Source organism: Trichechus manatus, unplaced genomic scaffold (assembly GCF_000243295.1).
Source record: "Trichechus manatus latirostris isolate Lorelei unplaced genomic scaffold, TriManLat1.0 scaffold00096, whole genome shotgun sequence".
NCBI lineage: Eukaryota > Metazoa > Chordata > Mammalia > Sirenia > Trichechidae > Trichechus > Trichechus manatus.
The window spans coordinates 8,279,200-8,305,421 of NW_004444032.1; the positions used below are offsets into that span (position 1 = coordinate 8,279,200).

A 26,222-nucleotide genomic window follows, 5' to 3' on the forward strand; every position below is an offset into this window, starting at 1 on the left:
GGATTTGTCATAGCCAAAATTTTTTTCCCAGTCTGTAGGTTGTCTTTTTACTCTTTTGGTGAAGCCTTTTGATGAGCGTAAGTGTTTGATTTTTAGGAGCTCCCAGTTATCTAGTCTCTCTTCTGGTGCCTGTGCATTGTTACTTATGGTTTGTATTGTGTTTATGCCATGTATTAGGGCTCCTAGTGTTGTCCCTATTTTTCTTCCATGATCTTTATCGTTTTGGATTTTATATTTAAGTCTTTGATCCATTTTGAGTTCGTTTTTGTGCATCACAAACCCATTTATTCTTAATATTTGTGATGGAGCAGCACCTCTTCTTCTGGTGGCCCTCTTCTCCATTGCTTTTTCTTAGTCCATTTGAGTAGGAGAATACCTTTATGATGTCAGAAATGTCCACAGGTCTTATTAGCCTAGTGGCACCTTATTTTTTCAATTATCAGACAATGTTTGGTGCCCGTATGAATCCTTGAATCCCTTGCCCTCCTGTTATGGTCCAGGGCTACCGGCTGGGAACCATTCCCTCAGCTCCTCTGTATTTCTGCAAAACTACTAGACCCCTGTTGACAGAGGGTAATGTTTGGTCTCCCCTTCTGGTACCTCCCATGCCACTAGATACCTACACCTCTGAAAACTTTGGGTGCCTGAGATGGGACTAAGAGGGAGGGTGGAGCCAGGGGAAAGCCTGAAGTTTAAGTACCTCTGAAGGCATCTGGTATATCTTTAAGTCATTTATGTATTTTAATACTAAGCACACTGAATATTTACTGTCTGACATAAATCTGTTTTCCATGAAAACCTCTCCACTTGGCTAGTTTCTGTTACATTGAGCAGTGTTGCCGTGTTTCCTTGGCTAATTGGGCCCCCCGCCCCCTCCTAATAAGGATAACTTTAACAATTTACTTATTTTGGTTACAAACCCAAAGTTGTTGAGACTCTTACATAATGCTTGGCCTGACTTCCAAGAAAGCTGATGTTTTGCTCAAGCAAATGAAATAATTTAATAAAAGTGCTTGAAAATCTTGCTTTCACATGGGAGGGCAGCTTAAATCTGTTTTTCTCCCATAGTTCTGATGGTGTTTTTGATGTATACCAAAAAAAAAACAAAAACAAAACACACAACCTAAACTCATTTCTGAGCTTCCTTGTACATATTGTGTAATTTATATAATGTCTTATACTTTTGCATGCAAATGAAACTGGTAAGTTGATTTTGCCTATTCATTAAATAAAATGGTTTTAATCCATTCACTACAGAAATATTAGTGTGTGAATTTCAACTCACTTTATTTCTTAGTGGTATATATACGTATACCATTGTCTCAAAAATAGTTGGGGCCCTTGGCTATTTCTTTACTGTATATGAATCTTCAGGACTACATTTGGGGAGTGGAGGTACAGGAGGTTGCCCAGGATAGGATAGCAACTGGAAAAGTATTACTAAAATAAGCAAGCTTTCTATAGAGAAATAGCTCTGTTAAGGGCTCTGATATGAACTAAGGCATCTGACCAAACATTGTTCTGTAAGAGCATTAAATTCCATCTTGCATGTTGGTGCTTCTTTTGAGGATCCCTCCATCACATTTCGCCTTTGAATTTCTTCTGCACTTTTGTCTTTACTTGTCATTACTGCTCTACTTTCCTGTATTTCTAATTCATTTTTTTACTCATTCACCATGCACTTGTCAAGCACCAGATCCTGGGGATACATAAATGAACAGAACACCCAACCCGCAATGTTAACTTACAAGTGCACAGATGCTTACACTGTAATGTGATAATGTGGTATTAGAAGTATAAATATCTTGTTGAAATTACATGGAGAATCTGAGCCCCAGACCCCACGTGGAACTGTGGTGAGAGAACAGTATTTGAGTGCCTTCTGTGTACCTAGCAAGGGCCAGGTGCAATCACAGTGCAATCTTTTAAGTCTCACAACTGTATCATGTAGGTATTATTCCCATTTTGCAGATGAGCAGATAGGCTCAAAATGTAGCCAAGGTCACACAGCTAGGTAGTGGGGAAAAGCCAAATATCCAGACATATACCTCTTAATAGGAGCCTGTCCATTTCTCCACACACAGCAGATTGAAAAGAATCATTCCCTGAACAGAGAATGGAGCCAGCCCCCAGGGATTCCAAAATGCTGAGATCCTGCTAAGCCAGTGTTGTTGATGCAGAAGTCATAGACCTTTCCACAAATTCCTGTAACTCCAAGACGTTTCCATTCTTTTGTGCTGTCTGGAATTAGGAAAAGCTTTAGCAAAGATGGACCATTTGAGCTGGGTCTGAAAGGATAAAAAGCTGCACAGAAGAAAGCAAGGAAGGACATTCCAGGGATAATATGCAAAGGCCTAAAAGAATGTGTCCCAATAACTATGAGATATTTGGGGTGGCTGAAGATAAGCACTCTTTCCCAGCCCCTACCTTGTTACAGAGAAATATATATTTCAGAGTACTACAATGCACACAAACACCCCAGCCTCCACCTGGGTGGACATCGGGGTTGGGCTAAGAGTTACAAATGGGGTGAAGCTGCTTTGCACATTACTTGGTAACACAAACAACTGAAACTAGTAATTTAAGGGTTTTTTTAGGCAACATCAAACTGTCTAGAACCTAGCTGCAGCACAGTAAAGGCTGGGGGAAGATGATGATGAAGGTGGTGAGCTTAGACATCGTCCTGTAGAGATAATGGCATGGCAAGTGATACTATACTTCAGGAAGACCTCTCTCGATGCAGCATGGAAGATGGAGAAGACAGTGCCAGAACAACCACCTGAGAGGCTGCAGCCACAATTAGGGCACAAGATGGCAGCAGTTCAAACTGAAGCAAAGGGGAGAGGAGGGGCTGGATGTGGAAATACACCAATGAGGTAAATTAATAGGATCGGATGTTGGTGTAGGAGTCAAAGAGAACTTGACAGAGACCTTTGGGGAGATGATGCCCTTTGTTGAAACGGGGGAAAGGAGGCAGAACACTGCCGTGAATTTTTGACAAGTGAGTTAGGCAAATTAGAAGCAAGTCACCTAAAGAGGTCCAGAAGACAGCCAGATACAGAAATCAGAAGGGAGATCAGGGCTGGAAACAAGAGATTTGAAATTCATTAGTATATGGCAGTGGAGGGAGACTGTAGAGTGAGCAATGAAATAGACAGGACTCTGGGAAGTTTATTCCGCACAATTAAATGTAAATAACCGGACCTAGGATTTATGTTTTCAATGTTTGGGAGCCAAAGAATCAGTTAAGAACTAAGTATTACATGGGACTTGAGATTGAGTAAGTGAGCTGAGTAATGGTTTTAATTTGTCTTTATAGAAATGCTTGAATCTCAAAGTATGAAATTTTGAAGAAAACAGTATTACAGCAAAAATCTGATTGGGAAACTGAAAAATTAGTCTTTGAGCCATTCTTTTTAGCTCCACTTAAACATGATCTAATACTTAAGCAGAGGAACTAGTTCAGATTGGCAGACTTTTTCTGTAAAGGGCCTAACAGTAAATATTTTAGGCTTTGCAGGCCTCTGCCTGGACTATTCAGATAACTCTGCGTTGTAATGTGAAAGCAGCCATAGACAATACATAAACAAATAGGTGTGGCTGTGTTCCAATAAAACTTTATAAAAGCAGGTGGAGGGCTAGATTTGGCCTGCAGGCCTACTTGGCTGACTTCTGATCTAATTCATGAGAATATCATAAATAGCTGATTGGTACCACATGCTTTTGACTAAATTCAGACTGCTTCCTCATCGCATCATTTATCAAAAATTGAGCCCAAGAGTAGTTTATTCTAGTTGTGGGTTGTTCATATTCCTTCGACAACAGGGATATAATAACCTACTAGTGTTACTCTGTGAGCCACAGGGCCCTATCCTCTCAGCACACCTAAGCATGCCTTCCCACAGTGCCGGGCTCCCCCTGGTGAGCTCTGTAAATAGCTACAAGCTGCAGTGTGGCTTTTCTGAAGTCTCTAATAAGGAAGTAGGAGAACGGGAAACTGATTAAACCACTTACTGTAGTACAGTTTAAAAAAAAAAAAAAAAAAAAACCCAAGCCAAACCCATTACTATCTAGTCTATTCCGATTCACAGTGACCCTACAGGACAGAGTAGAATTGCCCCACAGGGTTTCCAAGGCTGCAATCTTTATGGATTAAAATGTTAAAAAGCAGATACGTCCCTTTGAGGACTAAGGTGCACCTGACTCAAGTTGTGGTATGTTCAGTTGCCACATATGCATGCGAAAGCTGGACAATGAATAAGGAAGATCGAAGAATTTTTGCCTCTGAATTATGGTATTGGCGAAGAATACTGAATATGCCATGGGCTGCCAGAAGAATGAACAAATCTGTCTTGAAAGAACTACAGCCAGAATGCTCCTCAGAAGCGAGGGCGGTGAGACTTAGTCTCACATACTTTGGACATGTTATCAGGAGAGACCAGTCCCTGGAGAAGGACATCATGTTTGGTAGAGGGTCAGTAAAAAACAGACCTTCAACAAGACTGACTGACACAGTGGCTGCAACAGTGGGCTCAGACATAGCAATGATTGTCTGAGAATGGCGCAGGACCAGGCAGTGTTTTGTTCTGTTGTACACGGGTCATTATGAGTCAGAACTGACTTAATGGCACCTAACAACAACAAATCTTTATGGGAGCAGACTGCCACACTGTTCTCCTGCCAAGTGGCTGGTGGATTCTAACTGCTAATCTTTAGGTTAGCAGCCGAGCGCTTAACCACTGGGCCACCAGGACTCCTCCACAGTACAATACAGACTAAAAGTTTGTATTTTTGCACATTAGCCATAGCAACACTTACAAATAAATGTTTGAAGGCTGTTGGCCACTTGGCTTGTGAAACTGAGCATGATACTTCCAGAAATGGGCTTATTTCTAATTTGTATATATTGGCATCCTCTGTTTTAGGAGCCCTGGTGGTGCAGTGGTTAACAGCTGGGCTGTTAACCAAAAGGTCAGCAGTTTGAATCTACCAGCTGCTCCTTGGAAACCCTGTGGGGCAGTTCTACTCTGTCCTGTAGGGTTGCCATGAATCAGAATCAACTCGACGGCAATAGGTTTGGTTTTGGTTAAGCTGTTTTATTTCATTTATGTATTTTTTGACATTGTTTTCATTTTGGTTTTCAGGGGAGCCCTGGAAGCTTATGTTCAATCAGTAAGAAGCAGAGAAGGCAAAGAATTTGCACCAGTTTATCCCATAATGGTTCATCTCCTTCAAAAAGCCATGTCTACCCTTCAGTGACAATCTAAAGTACGTGTTCATCTCCATTTTGCACCAACCCAGTCAAGGTTGACAGTTAAACTAAGAAACATACATTATACTCTAACAGCAACTAGCCACTACTGTAAGAATGTAGTTGATTTTTCTCTATTTCCTATTGATCTTTTTGTTTACCTCTTCAGCACTCCTACCTTGAGTAGCATAAAATGTCAAAATAGATTTATCACAACTTTCAAACTCCATGGACCTGATTTTTCCAAAAGACATCCAGCTCTATTCTCCCCTAGCTGATTTTTCTACAAGGCTGGATACAATTTCTTTCCCATCACGTAACTGTGTCCTCCTATGGGTACACACACACACACAAAATCCCCACTGCTTTTAAGTGGATATGATCAAGTTATATAATAAGATACACTGCTTCCCCAAACCTACCTGTTGGCTGAGTAAGTAGCTCAGTGGTTCCCAAATTTGGTTGCACATTACAATGACTGGGGGAGCTTGAAAATTCCTGATGCACATGTTGCAGCCCATACTAGTAAAATTATAATGTCTGAGGGAGGGAGACAGGCATCCCCAAGTGATTCCAATATGCAGCTGAGTTTGGGAACCACTGGTGTCCTTGTTTAAATGTCATACTGTGTCTTTAAATAAAGCAAGGCTTTCTTTACGCTTAGTGCATCATTTTATTAAAAGCCACTTTTGGGATCATGTTATGGATTGTGTCTCCCCAAAGTATGTGCTGTAAATCCTAACCTATAGGGGCACTATGAGTCGAATCAACTCTGCGGTAATGCCTATGGTTATAATCCCATTTGGGAATGGGTTATCTTTCTTACTTTAATGAGACAGGATTAGTGTAGGGTGTGTTTTTAGTCAGTCGTCTCTTTCGAGATGTAAAAGAGCTTAACAAGCCAAGCAAAACAATCAGAGATGGGGGAAGAGAGATCCCAAGCCACATGAAGACTGCCCAGAACAGAAGCTCAGAAGAGACAAGGACCCGCCTCCAGAGCCAACAGAGAGAAAGGCTTCCCCTAGAGCTGGCACCCTGAATTTGGACTTCTAGCCTCCCTAAATTATGAGAAAATAAATTTGTTAAAGCCACCCACTTGTGCTACTTCTGTTATAGCACTAAATAAGGTTGTTTAACCTTGTAATAAATATGTCAAATTAAAAATAGAATATTTTTTATTCTACAATATAAATAGTAGATAAACTGGGTCCCTATTTTTGTACTGCCCTTGCCCTGTTATTAACATTTTTATTATTTTCAATTAAAATTTTAAGTCCCCTTACCTACCTCCTAATTATAAAACCGAAACAGAAGTCTTCTGAGTGTTTGTTAGGAATGTACCTTATTATTTCTCATCCCCTGAACCTGGTTATTTTGACGACTCATATATAACACTTAGTCAAGGTCAAACAGCAGAAGTCAGAAATAAACTTTTTTCTCTTCATTTTATTTGAAATAATATACAAGAATATAGTGTGCAAAATTTAGGGGCAACATCATGAAGAAGTGTAATGAACTGAAATCAGTTTTACAGCTGTGATTCCTAACCAGAAACACCACTTGGTAAGTAACATGAAAAGCCATGATTGTAGCTCAGAGCAAAAGCAGTTGTATTGCCAATGTATTTGCTCTAATTTTAGACAGTTGGAGGAAAAAGTAAAGTGCAAGTGTTGCACTGTAGTAAGTGCAAGGTCTGCCCCCACCATAAAGATACGATGTCAAAGTAAGATATTTAAGATACGTGGCTGAGGAGATATAGAACACAAAGTTAAAAAATACAATGATGTCAACTGTTAATAGCACCATTACAGTGACTATATCCCAATGCTATTAACTAACTCATCTTGACCTGGGCTAGGTCTCCACTGGAAATAATGGATGGGTGCTGCCACCTGGTGCACAAACTCAGCATCCTGTGGTAACTGCAGCAGGTGGCTCTGGGACACTTGACACCACCCACCTGCAACAATCCTGGCAGCCTCTTGGCACTGGCCAGACTAGGAGCTCCCATATTTGGCACAGATGATGGGCCATGTGGTGGCTGCTCAAAGAAAAGGCCAACTCCCAGCTTCTGCTTCATTCCATCATGTGTACAATACAGATTAATAAGCACTACGGAGCCAATGTATAAACAGCAGTTACATATTTTTAAATTCTTTTGTACAATTTAAAATAAAACATGTATACAATTCTCCTCTCTTTCTACTGTACTTTAGCACCACAGGATATCAATTTTCAAGCCTATATTACCTGATAGACATATATGAAGTTTGGAAGAAAAATAAGGCAATTTGGTTTACAATGTTGATAGTTTTAGCTTACTTAATGCTCTAATGGAGAAAGCAAATCCTCACTCATATTATTAAATCATTTCAAGATTCAATGCTATCAGTATTTCATGGTCACACAAATCAGGACAAATGGTGAGACCTTGATCTTCTTAAGTCTTTCCATCAAGAGTCAAAATGTTTATGCAAATATAGACTTAAGAACATAGCATCCTGGTTTAATGTTGTTGTGAGCCCTGTGAAAATAAAATTAAACTCAGTGAATGTTTACATATCAAGACATAGTAATTCTACATATGAAAGCTAAGATGTGTAAGACAATGTTTATAAATTTACTATTAAAGACTACTTTCTCAAGGGTGGTGATTAGTAGAAGTTTGCTAATATACTGACGGCTCAGGCATCCAGAAACTAGAAAATGACGACAACAAAGAGATGGACTAGGATGAACAGAAAAAGGGATATAGGCAAAGTCCTACCGTGTGAAATTCCAAGTTAATAAAGAACTTCAAAAATCCAGTTCAGTCACCCTCATACACACTGGAATCTAACTATTGAATAACTCTTTAAAATAAATTCTTGAAAAATTTTAACAGGTGTGACCTACAGGTCACTATGAAAGAAACAAGCATAAATACAAAGAATCAATTAAAAACATCCCTGGCCAGCTCTCCTGCTGCAAAGTACCGACATCTTCCCTATAGTTTTTAATGATACTTCGAATTGAGCCCATTCTGTTCTATCATGTGAAATTTTCTTGTAATTAATCTAAAAACACTTAAAAGATGCTGGTATAGTACTGGAAAAGTTGTAAGAACCAAGTGTATCCAAGGTAGCATTATTATGGTACAAATTTGTTTATCACCCCTCCTGGGCCTTTACACTTCCCTCTCTTTCCTGAAGTTTTTAATCTAGAAATTCTGTGCAAATGGAAAAGGTGCCATGAAGGTTGGTTAATGTACCCCCTCACACCTCTAACCCTCCTTAGCCACTCACCAATTAAGGAAAGAAAGGCTGTTGAGACATACCACCAAAAATTAGAGAAGTTTTCAACTGTGCTATTAATGGGTTAATAACTTTCAACCCAACTAGAAATACTACATTGCAAAATTATTCTCCACCTCAATATTTAGGCCAAACATTCTTCTCAAGCTTGCCTGAGACTTCTACTTAACATGCTAAGAGAGTGACACTTAATGATCAAAAGAAAGGTAGCCCCCCTTACGTAAGAATGTAAAAATACTATTAAGATTTGAAGTATAAAAATGCTGAGAAATAGCATCAACACAACCTTTTAAAGGTTATAACAATTGTCCCAACATGCCAGTTCAGCTATGGGGATAAATCAAGATGATTTTATGCAACTACTTGGTGAAACGTACTGAATTGGTTCTTTTCCTTTTCCAACAGTCAGGATTTAAACGTTTTTGTTCTTCAGCCAAAGCCTTTGCTTCTAATGTGTACATCCTTCTCTCTTCATTCTTCATTTTCTTCCACCTGTCACCAAGGATCACACTTATGGCTCTGTAAAATAAATATTTACACAATGCTAAAGGCAAGAAGTTTTCATAAAACTCCTATCAAGTGCTATTACTTCTGTAAAGTTAAAAAAAAGATAAATATCTTGTCCAACACAGGGAAGGGAAAATTTTAGTTAAAGCCTTCTGGAATATTTCCAGTTGTCCAAAAAACCAAACCCACTGCCATCAAGTTAATTCTGACTAATAGCAACCCTACAGGACAGAGTAGAATTGCCCCACTGAGTTTCCAAGGAGTGGCTGGTGGATTCAAACTGCTGACCTTTTGGTTAGCAGCTGCAGTTCGCCATAGCTCTTAACTACTGCGCCACCAGGGCTCCATCTCAAATGGTTACAATACATCTGAAATTGGATGTTCTATAAAGCTTACATTTAAAAGGAAATATTTTAAATATTATTTCAAAAAAAATTGAAATTACCATTAGATCTATCCTGGCACATCAATTTTAAAAAGATGTTTAAGATATAAAGGCAGACAATGTTCAGAATCAGCAGCATAAAGTATTCAGCTATTATTGAAACTATTCTTACTTTGTTTATGCCTATAGCCCACCAAACAGTATGACAAAGGTCCTTTTTCATTCATGCAACCGCAGTGAAAAATGTGGTAGCATTAACTATGCACGCCTTACTGTTCATCTCCCAAGATGACACCATGTAAACCTCAGGCAATATTCATACTTCTCACTTTGGAAAATTGGATAAACTCAAATGTAAGAAGTCAAACTGACAGATACATGATATAAATTTGAACCTATTTCCTATTTATACTTGTTCCTCTGCTCCCAAACCTACTAATGCAGTTTTACTCAGGACACTCAGACTTAAACCACTTTCCTTTTATGAAAAGCTTTTAACGACTTATTTCATGATACAACACGGAAGATCCCAAAACATCTTGCACAAAATATATACAAGTGATTTTATACTCTCTGACACGAAGTTAAAAACATAAGCATCTGTGTTTTAGAAGAAGAGTAACCACAGAGGTTCTATTACTAAAAATGAAATTAAATATATAGTAAGTATATTTGTCTTTTTATCCAATTAACTTGTTGCAATTAAGCATATTGTTACATCTTCCTTTAATAAAAGAAAGACTAATTTTTATAGTCTGGGTTAAAGTTATCATATAATTGGTTTACATTTTTACCAATTAAATAATATTCACACATACACATTTCAGTCTTCCCAAGTAACTAATAATATGAAATGTTTCTGAAGGGGGTAGTTATGCTACCTTCATTTAAGATATTGTAAAAACCTTCCTTTTAAGTTAAAAGATGATGGCTAATGAAATGTGCCCAATACACATTTCATCTGCTCTGCATGAAATATTTATACGTTACCTTTCCTTGACAATTATCAAATATACACATCATCTAAAAATTAGTTTTGCAGTTGAAGTTTATACCAAACTTAAAATGATATCCCTAAGTTATATATCTCTCTGACCTATCTATTCTAGCCTCCATTCCCTCACAATTTGCCCTATAATGCAGACTTCTTCATTTATTGAATTAAGACATATCCTTATTAGAGAGGGGGAAAAATACAAGTTCAAAATTAAAATTCAATGTAGAGATAGATAGGTGTGCTTCTGATACCCCTCAGTGTTAGACGATTACAACATACCACCTGGGAGCAGGGCTAAAAATGCTTTATAAAATGATTTATAAGCAGTGAGGGGTATAACCTGATATAATTGGTGATCCTAAAAAAAGAACAGTAAAACAATAACCTTAAGGAAGCAAAACTGAGGCTGACACTATTCTTACAATCAGGGGTAGTCTAATTGCCCAGAATGCTTCCTTGCTGAGACTCTCAACTGCTGGGTGAAGAGGATTATTAATGAATCTTATTCTAGCCCTGCTTCTATTATCATATTTAATAATCAGGCACTGGATGTATACAAAGTCCTACACACACCATCCCTGAGGGACGATACAAGGAAAGATGCAGCATGACTCCAGTAAGTAAATCTCTAAGGCCAGCTATTTCCTTAGTTTAAATAAAAAAAGAGGGGAAGGGTAACAGTGTAATTGTTCTTAAGGTGCTTTTATATTCTAAAAGTATATTTTCTTGAGAAAATCACCTACTAGTCACCAGAGAAGACGACTTCCAAACTGAATTTTTAAAAAAGAATACAGCTTTACCCACTCTTTTTACTGATAAATGAGAGATCAGAATTAGAATTTAGGTTAATAGCCCCAGGTCACAAAAGTGACAGAGACAAAAGTTACACAAAATTTCAACAGTGCTGAAAAGGCCCACAGAACTCTTGACTCAGTAATTCTACATTTAGGAACTGATTCTAAAGAAATAAACAGAAACTAGGACAAAGATAATCATTAGTGTTATTTGTATGTTTTAAAGTAAACTGACCAAGAAATATATATACTAATCAACTCCCAAATCAGATGCATTTGGGACAAGAAGCTCCTCTTTTAAAATGTAAATACTTAGAATTAAGCTTATCAGACATTCAAAGCCGAATAAGTAACTTAGTTATTTTATGTGGTATCATTTGGCTTTTCGCCATGACATCAAGGGTAAAGGAAATGATAGTTTTGGTTACGAGGGAAATGGAAGACTGGAAAGAATATAACTTTAATTCATGGAGAACTTGGTTGGTTTGAGAGGGAGAGAGTAATAGAAGACTCTAAGAGATGAGTAAGGGTACAAAAAAGAAAGTAGGAAGGACTTGAGTTTTTATTCCTGGCTCTGCTGAGGACAACTCTTAAGGTCAGTCATCATTTCGACAAATCTGGCAACTTACTACAAATTGCCAGTGTCTGCACACTCCATAGCATGACGTAGTTGTAAAATAAGTACATCCTTGACATCTGAGGAGCCCTGGCGGTGCAGTGGTTAAGCACTCGGCTGCTAACCGGAAGGTCGGCAGTTTGAATCCACTAGCCACTCCGTGGGAGAAAGATGCAGCAGTCTGCTTCCATGAAGATTACAGCCTTGAAAATCCTATCCGGCAGTTCTAGCCTGTCTTTTAGGGTCACAATGAGTCAGAAATGACTCCACAGCAACTGTTTTTTTTTTTTTTGGTTTTGAGACCTGACAAAGGAAGAGCTAGTCCTTTCTATAAAGCTCCCAAAGAACAATGAATGAAGATGCATGTTTTATAAAATCTCTGCTACCTTTAAATCCTTCAGGATAGTCTACAGAATGAACAGAAGGTAAACACCACATTCTTTCCTTAGAGAAAATAAAAATGGATATTCTGCCTAGCCCAATTAAACTGTTCTTAAAGTTCCTTTACATTCTAAAAGATGCTGCTGAAGTGTTAAGGACATCGCAAAAAAGAATAGAATAATGTTACGTGACAAGGTACTTGAAGATTAAATAAGGTTTTTCAAAACTGGATTTGAAAGAAAGTTAATATTTTTGGGGGGGTTAATTAAAGGCAGTTTATGAAATTTAGTTACTGCCTAAAAAAGTTTAATAGGTCATTTAAATATACTCCTGATCTAGAAGCAATTTTCATTTTTTAGTATTAACCGTAAGCAATGAATACTTTAGTCTTCCAATTTTTTAAGGTACCTTTTATTTTTGTTTACAAAAGAATTATTGTTCTTATGAAATATCCAAACTAAGTGAAACTCTTAGCTAAATTAGATTTTTATTAACATAAAGTGATAATGTTATTAGCTGTCATTGAGTCAGACTCCAACTCATGGCGACCCGGTGTACAACGAGATCAGGCCACTGTGATCCACAGGGTGGTCATTAGCTGATTTTTCAGAAATAGATTGCCCAGGCCTTCCTTCCTAGTCTCTCTCAGTCTGGAAGCTCTGTTGAAACCTGTTCAGCTTCACAGTAATGCAAGCCTCCACTGACAGATGAGTGCAGTTGAGGTACAATGGCCCAAGAATTAAACCTGGGTCTCCTACACTGAGGTGAGAAATCTACCACTGAACCATCACTGCCCTCTCAAACTGGTAATATATAAAGTGGTAAAAGAATATTTTAAATACCTGCATAATTACACATTAGAAGTCTGATTCAAAAGCTAAGAAGTTTCCTGAATACAGCCAAACACTTTGAGGGACAGAGTAGCAGCAGTGGGGGTCTGGGGACCATGGTTTCAGGGGACATCTAGGTCAACTGGCATAACAAAGTTTATGAAGAGAAGGTTCTACATCCCACTTTGGTGAGTGGTGTCTGGGGTCTTAAAAGCTGCGAGCGGCCGTCTAAGATGCATCAATTGGCCCCAACCCACCTGGAGCAAAGGAGAACGACACACAAAGAAAGCATTAGCCCAAGAGACACAAAGGGCCACATAAACCAGAGAATCCATCAGCCTGAGACCAGAAGAACTAGATGGTGCCCGGCTACCACCAATGACCACTCTGACAGGGAACACAACAGAGAGTCCCTGATGGAGCAGGAGAAAAGTGGTGTGCAGAACTCAAATTCTAGTAAAAAGACCAGACTTAATGGTTTGATCAAGACTAGAGGTACCCCAGAAGACATGGCCCCCGGACTCTCTGTTAGCCCAAAACTAAAACCATTCCCAAGACCAACTCTTCAGACAAAGATTAGACCGGACTATGGGATATAAAATGATACTCGTGAAGAGTGTGCTTCTTAGCTCAAGTAAACACATGAGACTAAATGGACAGCTCCTGTCCAGAGGTGAGATGAGAAGGCAGAGAGGGTCAGGAGCTGGTTGAATGGACATGGGAAATCTGGGGTGAAAAGAATGAGTGTGTTGTCACAGTATAAGGAAAGCAACTAGGATCACATAACAAATATATGTATGAATTTTTGTATAAGAGACTAACTTGAATTGTAAACTTTCACTTAGAGCACAACAATTAAAAAAAAAAAGCCCTGACCCTGACGGTTTCACTGGAGAATTCTACCAAACTTTCAGAGAAGAGTTAACACCACTACTACTAAAGGTATTTCAGAGCACAGAAAAGGATGGAATACTCCCAAACTCACTCTATGAAGCCAGCATAACCCTGATACTAAAACCAGGTAAAGACACCACAAAAAAAAAAATCACAGGGAAAAAAAAAGGTCTGGTTCAAGTAGCCACTTACTGATTTTTTCCCCCTCCAAATGTGTAACACAAGCTTAGAATAAGAACCTCAAACTAATTCTTATTTTCTAGCTTTTCTTTGTTCACATTGATAGAATTCAGAGGAAGACGATCCCTCCAGAAAACTTTCCTGTGTTTCTAAAACATGATCCAAAGAATATCTTTAGTAATTAAGCTGAATTTTTTATAGAGCTTAAATTTATGAAAACGCCAGAATGATGAAAATTTCTCAAATGTGTCCAAGCCAATACCTTGCTCCAAAAGCTGGACCTGTCAGTTGTTAGAAGTATGCTTTCTGACAGACTAATGACATTTAATATTTTTTAAAAGGTAGATACTTACCATTAAGGTACCCTAATTGCCTATCTAGGTAGTATATAAAATAACTGCACATGGTACTAAAAATTTCACTTAAGCTTTTCATTTTAAAGTCAATCTGAGAAAATAAAAAGAATTCAATAATAAAAGCTATAAAAGAAATAAGTGCATTTAACCATACCAGTTACTGCGAACTGCACTGAAATGTTACTCAATTATAATCACAATTATCACTATTTTTACCTGTTATCTTTCCCTGGATACATCTGAGTATATTCAACTCTGTATTTTTTGGCAAAAAGCATGAAGGCATTCATTGGTCTTTTGCACTTGTTAGGAGAAGTGGCACTCACAGTCCCTGAGCTGTGGTTTTTGACAGCTTTAGCATACAAAGAATTGGAAGAGAGCTGTGACGATCCAGGTGAGCCACAGTTTTTACTGAATCCAGATCTGGCAAAGTCTTGACCACCGGGTCCTCCACAAGACAAAGATGCACGACGCTGACGAGCCATACTACTTAACACATACACTGCAGAAGAATCCAGAGGTGTGAAGTCATAGCTATAAATTAAAAAAAAACAAAACACGGTTTTAGTTCCACTTAGATATATCTGGTTTGTAAAAACAGATTAAAAAAAAAAATAACATTTGACTGGAAATGTCAATGTATTCACCCTATACAATGTTATCAAAACTTTATACTTTGACCTTGCCATTGACAGTTGCTTGTAAGATGAAACCTTACTTATCTAAATTATGTATCCACTGACTAAACTTATTAAAAAAAAAAAAAACTACTGAAAATAAGGAAGTTAATTTAAAAAAGACTTTGAGCCCCCCCATAGGAATCTGTTATAAGCCACATAACTCTACTGATACCAAGCACCTCCTCCTGATCCTACTCACAACCCATTTATTCTTACTTTAGATTCAATTCTGACAAATTTGACAATCTGATTTCTTGGCCTACAGGAGCCTAGATCTAGAAAATTAAGATACAGTGGCAGGCCTAAGGACTGACTACCACAGAAGAAAAAAAGTAAGTAAATATTGGCACTCAAAACTGTTAAAATCAGCTAAAGGAATGCACAGTGATCTGAGTCACTGTGTAACGACCAACAGCCATACATGTATCAGTATCACTAGATGGCCATCCATGTATTACAGCATAGCCTAACTTAAAAGTTCATACTGAAAACACAGATTTATCAGGAAAGGCCACATTTTGTTTTGTATAAAACTGAACAGTTTACAGAGGCACGGAAATAAGCTATCTATATTATATCTTATCTCTTTAACAAGCCTGCTTGGAAGGTATCATTATCCCCGTCTTTGATATGTGCAAACAGTCTAGAAAAGATAAAGTATTACTACAAAGGCCACACTGCCATGTTTCAAACCCACATCTGTCTACCTCCAAAACCCCAGGTTTCCTAACCACACGATGGTACCCTGCACTGCCAAATAACCAAGGAGTCATCCACTAAACTCAAGGTGAACAAATAACAGTAATTAAAAATAACAGCTGAAAATTAAAGCTAATGTAGGCCATAGCCTAAAGGCAGCACCTGTCGAAAGAACTCTCTTGTTCCAACTGTGTCAACTCCTTCCACCCATACTTTATACTTTCTTGGTAAAAAACCTTTTATTCAGCTTTTATTCTGAACCCAGCTCCTACTTCTCTCCCTGAAACAGAAATTCCAGTAATACAGCACAAGAGGTTGATACTAGCTGTTATGTGTTATAAATCCTAACCTCTATGCCTGTGGTTGTAATTCCATTTGGGAATATGCTGTCTTTGTTATGTTAATCAGGTAGGATTAGTGTAGGGAGTATCTTGAGTCAGTGTCTGCCATGTAAAAGATTAAACAAGTGAGCAGACAAGAGATGGACAGATGCTTTGATACATGGAAATTTCCAAGGAACCAGGAAACAAGCTAAAGAGACAGGACTTTCCTCCAGAGCTGACAGAGAGAAAGCGTTCGCCTAGAGCCGGCACTCTGAATTCAGACTTCTAGATGGGATTATGAATTATTCTAAAGACAGAAGAAGAGGGCTAAATAAATGGGGAGTTCCATGCTATTCACTAACACAATAAAAATGACTTCTAATTATCAATCACAATGTCTTTTTTTAAACAAGGTAGTACATGAAATAAATGTACTTAAACTATGACTCCAAAATCATCTAACGAATGCTTAGCAATCAGTATTGTGTCAAAAGCAATTTTATCTATAAGGTTGCAACTTCCACAAAATATCTTAAGCCCTCCCATATACAGTTTTAAAAAATAGCAAACTTAAGCATTATAAATGAAACTGACACAAAATTATTAATCTCTACTAAAGAAAAATATTTAATCACAATTTGAAATACTGGAAGATTTTAAAATAGGGTAGCTAATTCTAAAATATGAACCCTCCCCCAAAAAAAATGTGCCTCTAGGGGCACAAATACAGCCATCATCTATTCCCGTTATGAATACAACTCAAATTAATTTGAAATATTCAATCACAGAATTTCTGACATGACTACAGCGTTAAAACAGGACACAGGACACCAGATTCTAGAAAATAGCTTAATCCTCTGCTACACCCCCTCAGATAAGCACCTGTTCTCATTAAACTACCTGCATTCTTTGGAATGTGCCTTGTTTCACACCTTGACTTTTGTACATGCCATTCCTTCAGCTTAGACTGCCCTTTCCCACCTTCTTTGTCAAATCATTTCTTTAAAATTTCACAATAATGTAGTGCCTTTTAAAGTTATATGTTATAACGTCACATATATTATTAACTCATTTAATCCTCCCTACAATATTACCCCCATTTTACAGATTAAAAAAAAAAGAACCGTCGAAAGGTTAATGTACCCAAGGTTCCACAGCTAATATGTTGTAGAGCCAGGATTTGAATCTAGGCAGCGTAGCTCCAGAGCTCAAGGTCCTACCAAGATATGATACACTGCCTCTCAATCAGTATACCACATCGTATATATTTACTAATCCATTTCCTTCTCAAGACTGGAAGCAAAGAGGGCAAGGCCTATGTCTTGACTGATTTTAAACCCAGCACATACATAACTAGGCTCTCAAATAATAGCTGGGTGACTGAAAGGGTTAAATCATTAAGTAAATTCTGGAGAACGTAATACTGTAAAATTTTAATTGAGTTCAAATCTGCCACTTACTAGTAGTATGCGCTTGGGTAAGTTAAATAAACCATCTAGCCTCAGTTTACTTACCTGTAAAACGAAGATAATATATGTTTTGCAGTGTTGCTGAAAAAACAATATATGTAAAGCACTTAGGACAAGGTGGGCACATAATAGGTACTTAATTAGGGGTATCTATTATTATTGTGGAGGCCTGGTGGTACAGTGGTTAAGTGTTCAGCTGCTAACTGGAAGAGTGACAGTTCGAACCCACCAGCCGCTCCCTGGAAACCCCATGGGGCAGTTCTCTGTCTTAGAAGGTCGTTGTGAGTCGGAATCTACTCAACGAGTTTTTTAATTATTATTGTAGAAGTAGCCTGGATTAGTAGATAGAGTACTGAATTTGGAATTTTTACAAGATATAGGCTTGAATCCTAGTTATATCACTTACTGGCTATGTTTTGGGCATGTTCCCTCTCTTTGCTTTAGTTCCCCCTCTGTAAAAGGAGGATATAATCTACTAACAGAGTAGTGAAGATTAACTAAATTAACATATGTACAGTGCCTGGTACATAAAGTAGAAGGCAGTCAATAAGTTTGTCTGTTAAATTATCATTTCACTTGAATAGAAATGTCAACTTCATAAAGTCAAAAGGGACCAATTTAAACCTGCCTGATGCCCAAAAGACTGGCCTGAATTCTCAGTGCCTCAGAATGAGCTTCTTTAAATCATGCTTACTTGGAATCTTTTTCTTCAAGAGAGCCTCAACTGGTGTCTAAAGAGAGCATTCATTCACTGCTTGCTGCCTTCTGCTCCTTAACCAAGCTAGAATCTACTCAAATGTCTCTCCTTGCACATCATGACCCAAAAGCTTGCCCAAATCCCCAAGTGATACCTGGGAATTTATTCTGGGGTCCTCTCTTGGACTAAGGGTTTCTTCTTCCTTTCTTTCCCGTCTTGCCCTCCTTGCCCCCTCTGTGTCAGGCAGTACCCCCACCAAATCATAATTCCATCCACAATTACATAATGGGTATTACATATAATATCTAAATATAATAATATAAATTTAAATATATTTATAATTTTATTAGATGTATTTCTGAAGAATGTGATTCCATAAAAAATAGAATCATACTATATATATTCTGAGACAATTTTTTACTTAACATTTCTAAAATTAAGCCATGCTTTAAAATGTACAGTTAAGGTTTAGTCTTTTCTACTGGCAGAAAGAATTCCAGTATGTAATCATATCACAATTTAAGTACCACTCTCCAGTTAATGGGTACTGATATTGTTCCTATCACAGCAACACACCTACAAATTTATTTACATATCTCCAAGTGCACGTCTACGAGAATTCACTTCTCTGGGGTATAGATATACACAGAAATGGAACTGCTGTTAGCCAACTTGACAAGATAAAGCCCAATTACTGTGTAAAATTTATCAGTTTATACTCTCACCAAAATGTGTAACTTATATCTGATCCACACCTTAAGAATACCTAAGAGTATCAGATCTTAAAATATTGCCTTATTTCTCTACAATTTTTCATAGCGTATATGACACATGTAATCTAACAGCATTTAGGTTCCAATCTTGCAGACATTTACTGAACACAGGCCCTGTGCCAGGTCCCATGCTATCTGCTTTTGTAAATAGTAACCTCACTATCCTTACAAGATACAAACATATTAACCTTATACTAAACTCAATGAAATAAAATCTGAAAGAACAACTTTTGAGAATTCTCTACTTAGTGCCCATACACACTTATGGATTTGATAATTATCTTAAAGAAAGAGTAAGTCTTAAAATCCCAGATATTTGCACACAGACTTTCTCTGAATATCTTCTTTCAGTCTAGCCCAGTTCTTCTCAAACTGTAGTATAAGTAAGAACTACTCTGTAAGGTTACATATAAAAAACCACGCATACTATACCTTTTGGGTGATCTAAAGACCTTCCAAGAGTAATTCTGACATACAAGATTTTTCATCTTGCTCCTGTACTTTAGAATCTAGCTCTATCACCTCAAAGCACTAAAATGTCAAGTTCAGCTACACAAATTTCTCATGCTCAAAATAAGAAACTACCTAGAAAAGGCACGCAGTGGGAAATTAAGAACTAAAATGATGACTTAAAACATAGGGTAGTAAAATGAGTCTCAGACTTGGGAGTTCCAGTCTGCCCAGGATTTAGTAGCTCCCAGGGATGCAGGAGTTTCAGTGCTAAAACCAGCAAAGTCCCAGGCAAAATGGAATAGTCGGTCAACCTTCTTGAGAGTCAGGACATGTGGGTTCATTCTGCCACTTACTAGCTTCCCTCTCTTAAGTCTTTCCAAATGTCAAGCTTTTGCTATTTTTATTATTAGCTAAACCATGCACCTAATGCATCTGGCAAAAATGAGTAATTTTACACAGATGCAATTAGTTAAAATTAAATAAGATTCAGTTAATTACAAATCATATTAGTAAGAGATTTATGAACTAGTTAAAAACTGTCCAGAAAGGAATTTTTTTATATAACTATCAAACAACGTAACTTGGTCATATAACATGTGGAATATTTCCTAATCTAACTCTAAACATTTTATAAACTCACCTTTCCTATATGACTGACTACTCTATGCAAAACTCCCCGCTTACTACTATTTTACTTTAATTACCTAATAATTTTTATTTAGTTACATATATACTTTCCTCTAAGTAATTCTTTTCAAATTCTCAAATTTTCAAAGGCTAACCCCTCCTAAATATTTGACTAAGCAATAATTAGGGAGACTAAGCGCAAACCTTAACTGGGGGAAAAAAAAAAGTTAATCCAATATTACCTTTTAAATGTATCAAAAACACCTGAATCATCAAAATTAATGGCATCGGGGTGTCCAGGAGGTAGACATACATCGCCAATATGAATTTCACAACATGGAATGCCATGCTGTACCACAGTCAAGCTTGGATAAAATGATGACCAACCTAGAGTTAAATTAAACAATGGTCACATAAAGCATGAGGAACGACAGAAAGCACCCCCAATTATTTCTTATACAAACCTATCATTTCTGTGTCTTTAGAACAAAAAGTTATTATTTCAAATAAGTTCCAAGAGCTTTTCTAACACAAGTCATGAATCTTTGCAATAAACCAAGTACTAGATATTTCTTTTAGGCAATGTAAAAATCCTCTAAAACTCGTTTAATTCAGCATTTTACTAAAAAGATTCCTATTAATCGCACTTTTATCAATCTACAAAATAAAAAAAGTTTCCATCAAGTCAATTCTGACTCATGGCGACCCCACGTGTTAGAGAATAGAACTGCTCCGAAAGGTTTTCTAGGCTGTAATCTTTATGGAAGCAGATCGCCATGACTTTCTTCCACGGCACCACTGGGTGGGTTCGAATTGCCAACCTTAAGGTCAGTAGTCAAGTGCAAACCATTTGTGCCACTCAGGGACCTTTTAATCTACAAGATGGTAAGTGGTAAGTGATGATTACTGAGTCCATGAAATAAGTCTCTGGATTATTAAACTACACATTTGACATGATTTTATTACAGTAAGGCTCTGAAAAGTGATTCAAGTTTATAACATACTTGGTAACTCTAAACCATAATGTGATTATCCAGAATATTTCATTCCCCAAACTATACCAAGATAACAGAGAGCTTATTGTAGTATGCTACGTGAATATAAAAATTTCTCATACTCACAGAAGTAAGAGTTCCACCTGACTACTGCTATGATTTTTAAGCACCATTAGGTATTACTAACAAGCATTTCTGTGGTAATCTTATTTAGTTTTTTGAAAGAAATTCTCCCTTTTTTTTTTTTAAATCACCAAAAGCACAAGACATAATTAAGGATTTAACAAATTTTTCTTAAAGTTACTAGAAATTCAACTGAAATCCTACCTTTATTTTTAACATAGAAAGGGTGGTCCAGCTTACACTCTACAGTAAGTAAACCATCTTCTACTGTACCAGGATCAAAAGTCAACTTCAGTACAGACTCGCCAAATGATATACTTTCTTCATGTGATAACAACTTTAGACCATCAGAACCATAGCCCTGAAAACATATGCACAGAGGGAATGAATTGGAAATGTACAATTCAATACATAATGAAGTTCCTATGATGCGCAAGACTTTGTGGAAAAGATAAAAATGAACAAGACAGGGTCCTTGTCTTCAATGAGCTTTCAACCCAGCAGTGAAGAAAGATATGTATAAAAATAACTATAATATAATACAAATTGGAATAAGCACTTTAATGCTAATGGAGTTTAAATAAAGGAAGATAATAATTCCAAAAGACAGAGATGTTTAGGAAGGATTTTCGATTCCCATTTACACTGGTATTTAAAAGAAGAATGAAATTTAGAAAGGTGAAAGAAGACCATTTCTTGCACCAGGAACAGTTCTAATTAGCAACTTCCTTGGTGAGTGCTGCGTATTAGCTAAAAATACAAGGTGAGTTCAGAGTCGGTGCAAATAAGGCTGAAAAGGAGGGACCAGTTAGTAAAGAGATCTTAAAGACGTACAAAGTACTTAAACTTTCCCTTTAGAGGGTTTTGGGAAGTCAATTATTTTTATTAATATGACTTATCATCAATTTTAAAATAACAATGACTGCAGATTAAAGCAGGTACCTCAAGTAATCTATTATTTGAGAATATAAAGAAAAGAACTTGTTACTTAATTCACAAGTAAAACAAAATCTTAACTAATGCAGTGGTGGTAGAACCAGATTAAATTTAAATTTAAACTATAGTTATTGAGCATTTAGAAAATGCTGGGTGCTAGACTCTGGAAATACAAACATGAAGAAGACATGATCCCTACCCTTAGACTCATAAGAACAAAAGGAGACAAACATGCTAACAGCTAGTTATAGTATCCAATCATTATTAAACTAGAGCATGAACAAAGTAATGAATGAGAAGAATGATTACAGAAAATCTTTTTTATGGAAATAGAATTGATCAACTGAATATGAAGGGAAAAAAGGGAATTATAAAAGACAACTCTTTGGTTTGGAATCTGGGAATCAGGAAAGCTAATAATATCTTTAAAAGAAGAGGGAAAGAATAAGCCAGGAAGTGAAAGAAAGCAAGTCTGGTTTTGGTCATACTAAGCTGAGTTTGAAGAACTGACTGATGTTCACATAGAGGTGTTTTAACAAGCAACTGGGAATGTGCAGGTAAGGGCTATAGATATATACTTGTAAATAAATGAATTACAGAATCTTAACGATTCTTAGAAAGGAGCCCTGGTGGTATAATAGTTAAGTGCTCAACTGCTAACTGAAAGGTTGGAAGTTTGAATCCACCCAGAGGCTGCTTGGGAGAAAAGACCTTACAATCTGCTCCGGTAAAGATTTCAGCCCAGGAAACTCTATGGGGTAGTTCTACTCTATCACACTGGGTCACTATGAGTCAGAATCGACTCAATAGAACCTAACAGCGACAACAAAATTCTTAGAGCTACATTACTTAAAGCTACATGGTTTAAAACTAATCCAATCCCATCTGACAGACCAGGAAGCCAGCACCCACAGAGGTGAACAATCTGTTCAAGGCCAGTCACACAAACAATTACTGCAAGAGCTAGAAGTTTCCCGACTCCAAGTTCAACCTGCTTTCCCCAACCCACTATGGAGGTGCTGCTGACAATACTGGTGGAGAAGAGCTGCTGAAGAATGAGGAGGGGCAGAACCTTGTGCTACATTCAGCAGCACGGACAGACAAGTAGCCAGTCAAAAAGACTGAGACATCAGAAGGCACATCAGGGCACTGCCATGCTATACAAACCAATGGAAGATGATTTCAGGAACTAACCCACTGTGTCAAACGCTGCAGAGATGTCAAATAGAACAAGCAGAAGTCTCTGGTCCTAGAAATTAGAATAAAGCTAGAGACCTTTCAGACAAATTTTAGTAGAGTGGTAGAGGTTGAACTGGGCTTCTATCGTGAAGTAGAGCAATGAAGGGGGGAAACTGAAGACAGCCAAGTCAGAACTATTTTTCTCAAGAAACTCAATGAGAGGGGATAGCAGGATAAAAAAGGAATTGTAAACAAGCACACTCTGCATGCTTATTTTTTTTTTGCCTACCACAGAAAGAGGAGAAATAAGAAATTTCAATGTTAAAGGAGTCAATGGATGTTTATCCTAATGGTGCCCACTACTGCTTTTGTTTATTAACTTAGAAAATGTAGTGTTTATGGAATTATTTAAAAATTAACAATATAATCAACTCTCAATTACCCACAGGGGAATTAACCACTTTGTAGATTATCTAAAATAAGGCTTTGGTAGGTTTATTTACTTATTTATTTATTTTGAATGCCAGTTTAGTCTTCCCCAACATAAAATGGAGAGTGCTAAGAAATACACTCTTTTTTGCAAATAAGGAAGTATAATTAGAAAGGTAAACCCAAGTCACTGTTCCTCTCCATCAGGTAAGCAACAAAGGGCAGTCACAAAACCTCTACTTAAAATGTAACACGCCATTTAAATATGAAAGCAAACAGAGACTAGAATTGTAGGCTGACAATAACTTTAGGTTTCATTTGGAAGATTTTCAAAGAATTTAAATTTACCTTGTGAGTACCCATTTGGAGATCTTCTTCATTATCACAGCCTTCGGCTCTAGCAAAATCTTCAACATCCTGCCATTCTTTATTGCTGCCCTTATGAAAACATAGCCGTGTGCCTAGTTTAAGCAGAAGACCAACGTTAAATATGTGACTACTGTGTTACACAAGGAAGCTGAGAAAAATTCAAGTATTTTTTTTACCTTTCAAAAAACAGTGCCAAACAGTTGAAGGCCAGGAATTGCACCATCCCAAGTCATCATCATCTGAGAGGGAAGACATGCAGAAAATGCCAGATTCTGACTCACTATTTGCCTAGTGAGAAAATATTACAAACATTTTTATTTTGATTTTTTAATATATCTTGTTAATACCTGTTTTTGTCTCACGCCAACATATTAGTGAATAATTCAGCCATTCTAAGCACAGGGAAAATATAATGCCTTCAAAAACTGAAGCTTATAGACGTTTATGGAAGTTTTAAATGCATGTTCCCACTTTTAATGTTTTGCTTTTATTTAAACTAGTAATAGAGCTATACATAAAATCAACTCTAGAACAATGAGAACTATTTCCCATCTGTATGTGCTTCTAAAGAACTTCTTAAAGGGGGAAAATTAATCTAGTTCAACTACTGTGCAAACTGTGTAAAAGTTTAACCTCATGAATAAACTCACCCTTTCATGTCTGACTGGTGTTTCATCCTTCCAGTGGTGATGAGGGAAGGCTGGTTCACTCTTAGAAGAAGAGGACACTGGTGGAGGGCGTGCATAGGAATGTAAACTTTTGCTAGTCGCTATGATGTGTACAGGAGATGATCTAAAATAAAGCAGCAGTTTTAATCATAAAACATAGGTTTTTAAAATAGATCTTTCCTTTTGATGAAAAACCTCATTTCAAAATGCCAATGTTACATATAAGACATATAAGGAAAACAATAAAGACAACAAGACTTCATTTATAGTATGGCTGTTCCTTAACACAACTTCTCACCTACACTCTCCACATACATTTTAAATACCATTTTTTTCAGATCTGACAATGTAGTTTAAATTACTAAATACTTTCGTATCTATTTTTACCATCCATTCTTAATAAATATACATAAATGTGCATATTTTCATTCATGAAGGATGATGTCCCTGTGCAGGGCTCCCTATCAATTTCTTCCTTCTACTTTTATGTACTCAGTCTCAATATGAATAAAGTGTATCTAAGCTTAACATGGCGTAGTGGTTAAAAGCTCGGCTGATAACCAAAAGGTCAGCAGTTTGAATCCATCAGATGCTCCTTGGAAACCCTATGGGGCAGTTCTACTCTGTCCTGCAGGGTTGCTATGAGTCGGAATTGACTTGATGACAATGGGTTTGGCTGGTTTTAAGCTTAACATTAGGAGCCCTGGTGATGCAATGCTTAAGCACTCAGCTGCTAACCAAAAGGTCGGCAGTTTGAACCCACAAGCAGCTCTGCAGGAGAAAAGACCTGGCGATCTGCTCTGTAAAGATTACAGCCTAGGAAACCCTGTAAGGCAGCTCTACTCTGTCCTATAGGTCTCTATAAGTCAGAATCAACTTGCCGGCATACAAGAAACTTAATGTGATCAACAGTGAACTCCTTATCTACCAACCACCTATCACTGGGCAGATACAATGAATCATTTTACATTAAAATCCTTAGATTTATTATAACAGAAAGCAGCTTATCTACAACTCCTTGTAACTAAGCACTATTTCTTGTTTTTTAATGTAAATTTGTTGAAAACAAACTACACGAAAGGTCTAGTTATTTTCCCTCAAGGAGCACCTTAAGAACTTTATCCTCAAGAAACTAACTACTAAAGTTAGCTCAAGAAACTACTAAGAATTGAGAACCCAGACATAAATCCATCCACCTATGGTCACCTGATCTTCAACAAGGGCCCAAAGTCCATCAAATGGGGAAAAGACAGTCTTTTTAACAAACGGTGCTCGCAAAACTGGATATCCATTTGCAAAAAAATGAAACAGGACCCAT

The 26,222-nt window shown here is 37.3% G+C and overlaps 2 protein-coding genes across 5 annotated transcripts in view; one reads left to right on the forward strand and one right to left on the reverse strand.

Moving 5' to 3' along the window:
• Window positions 1–6,627, forward strand: part of COG5 (component of oligomeric golgi complex 5) — a 304,101-nt gene extending 297,474 nt beyond the window's left edge. For both annotated transcript variants that reach the window (XM_012557354.2, XM_012557355.2), the window contains one exon: window positions 5,145–6,627. In XM_012557354.2, the coding sequence (XP_012412808.1) occupies window positions 5,145–5,259 (115 nt within the window). In that variant the 3' untranslated portion in view covers window positions 5,260–6,627. The remainder of the gene's footprint in view (window positions 1–5,144) is intronic.
• Window positions 6,628–6,670: 43 nt separating this feature from the next.
• Window positions 6,671–26,222, reverse strand: part of HBP1 (HMG-box transcription factor 1) — a 32,998-nt gene continuing 13,446 nt past the window's right edge. For all 3 annotated transcript variants that reach the window (XM_004382600.2, XM_023737045.1, XM_023737046.1), the window contains exons 4-11: window positions 24,887–25,028; window positions 24,413–24,524; window positions 24,216–24,328; window positions 21,528–21,684; window positions 20,448–20,592; window positions 14,701–15,018; window positions 8,922–9,063; window positions 6,671–7,775 (exon numbers count right to left, since the gene is read on the reverse strand). In XM_004382600.2, coding sequence (XP_004382657.1) covers window positions 7,758–7,775; window positions 8,922–9,063; window positions 14,701–15,018; window positions 20,448–20,592; window positions 21,528–21,684; window positions 24,216–24,328; window positions 24,413–24,524; window positions 24,887–25,028 — 1,147 coding nt within the window. In that variant the 3' untranslated portion in view covers window positions 6,671–7,757. The remainder of the gene's footprint in view (window positions 7,776–8,921; window positions 9,064–14,700; window positions 15,019–20,447; window positions 20,593–21,527; window positions 21,685–24,215; window positions 24,329–24,412; window positions 24,525–24,886; window positions 25,029–26,222) is intronic.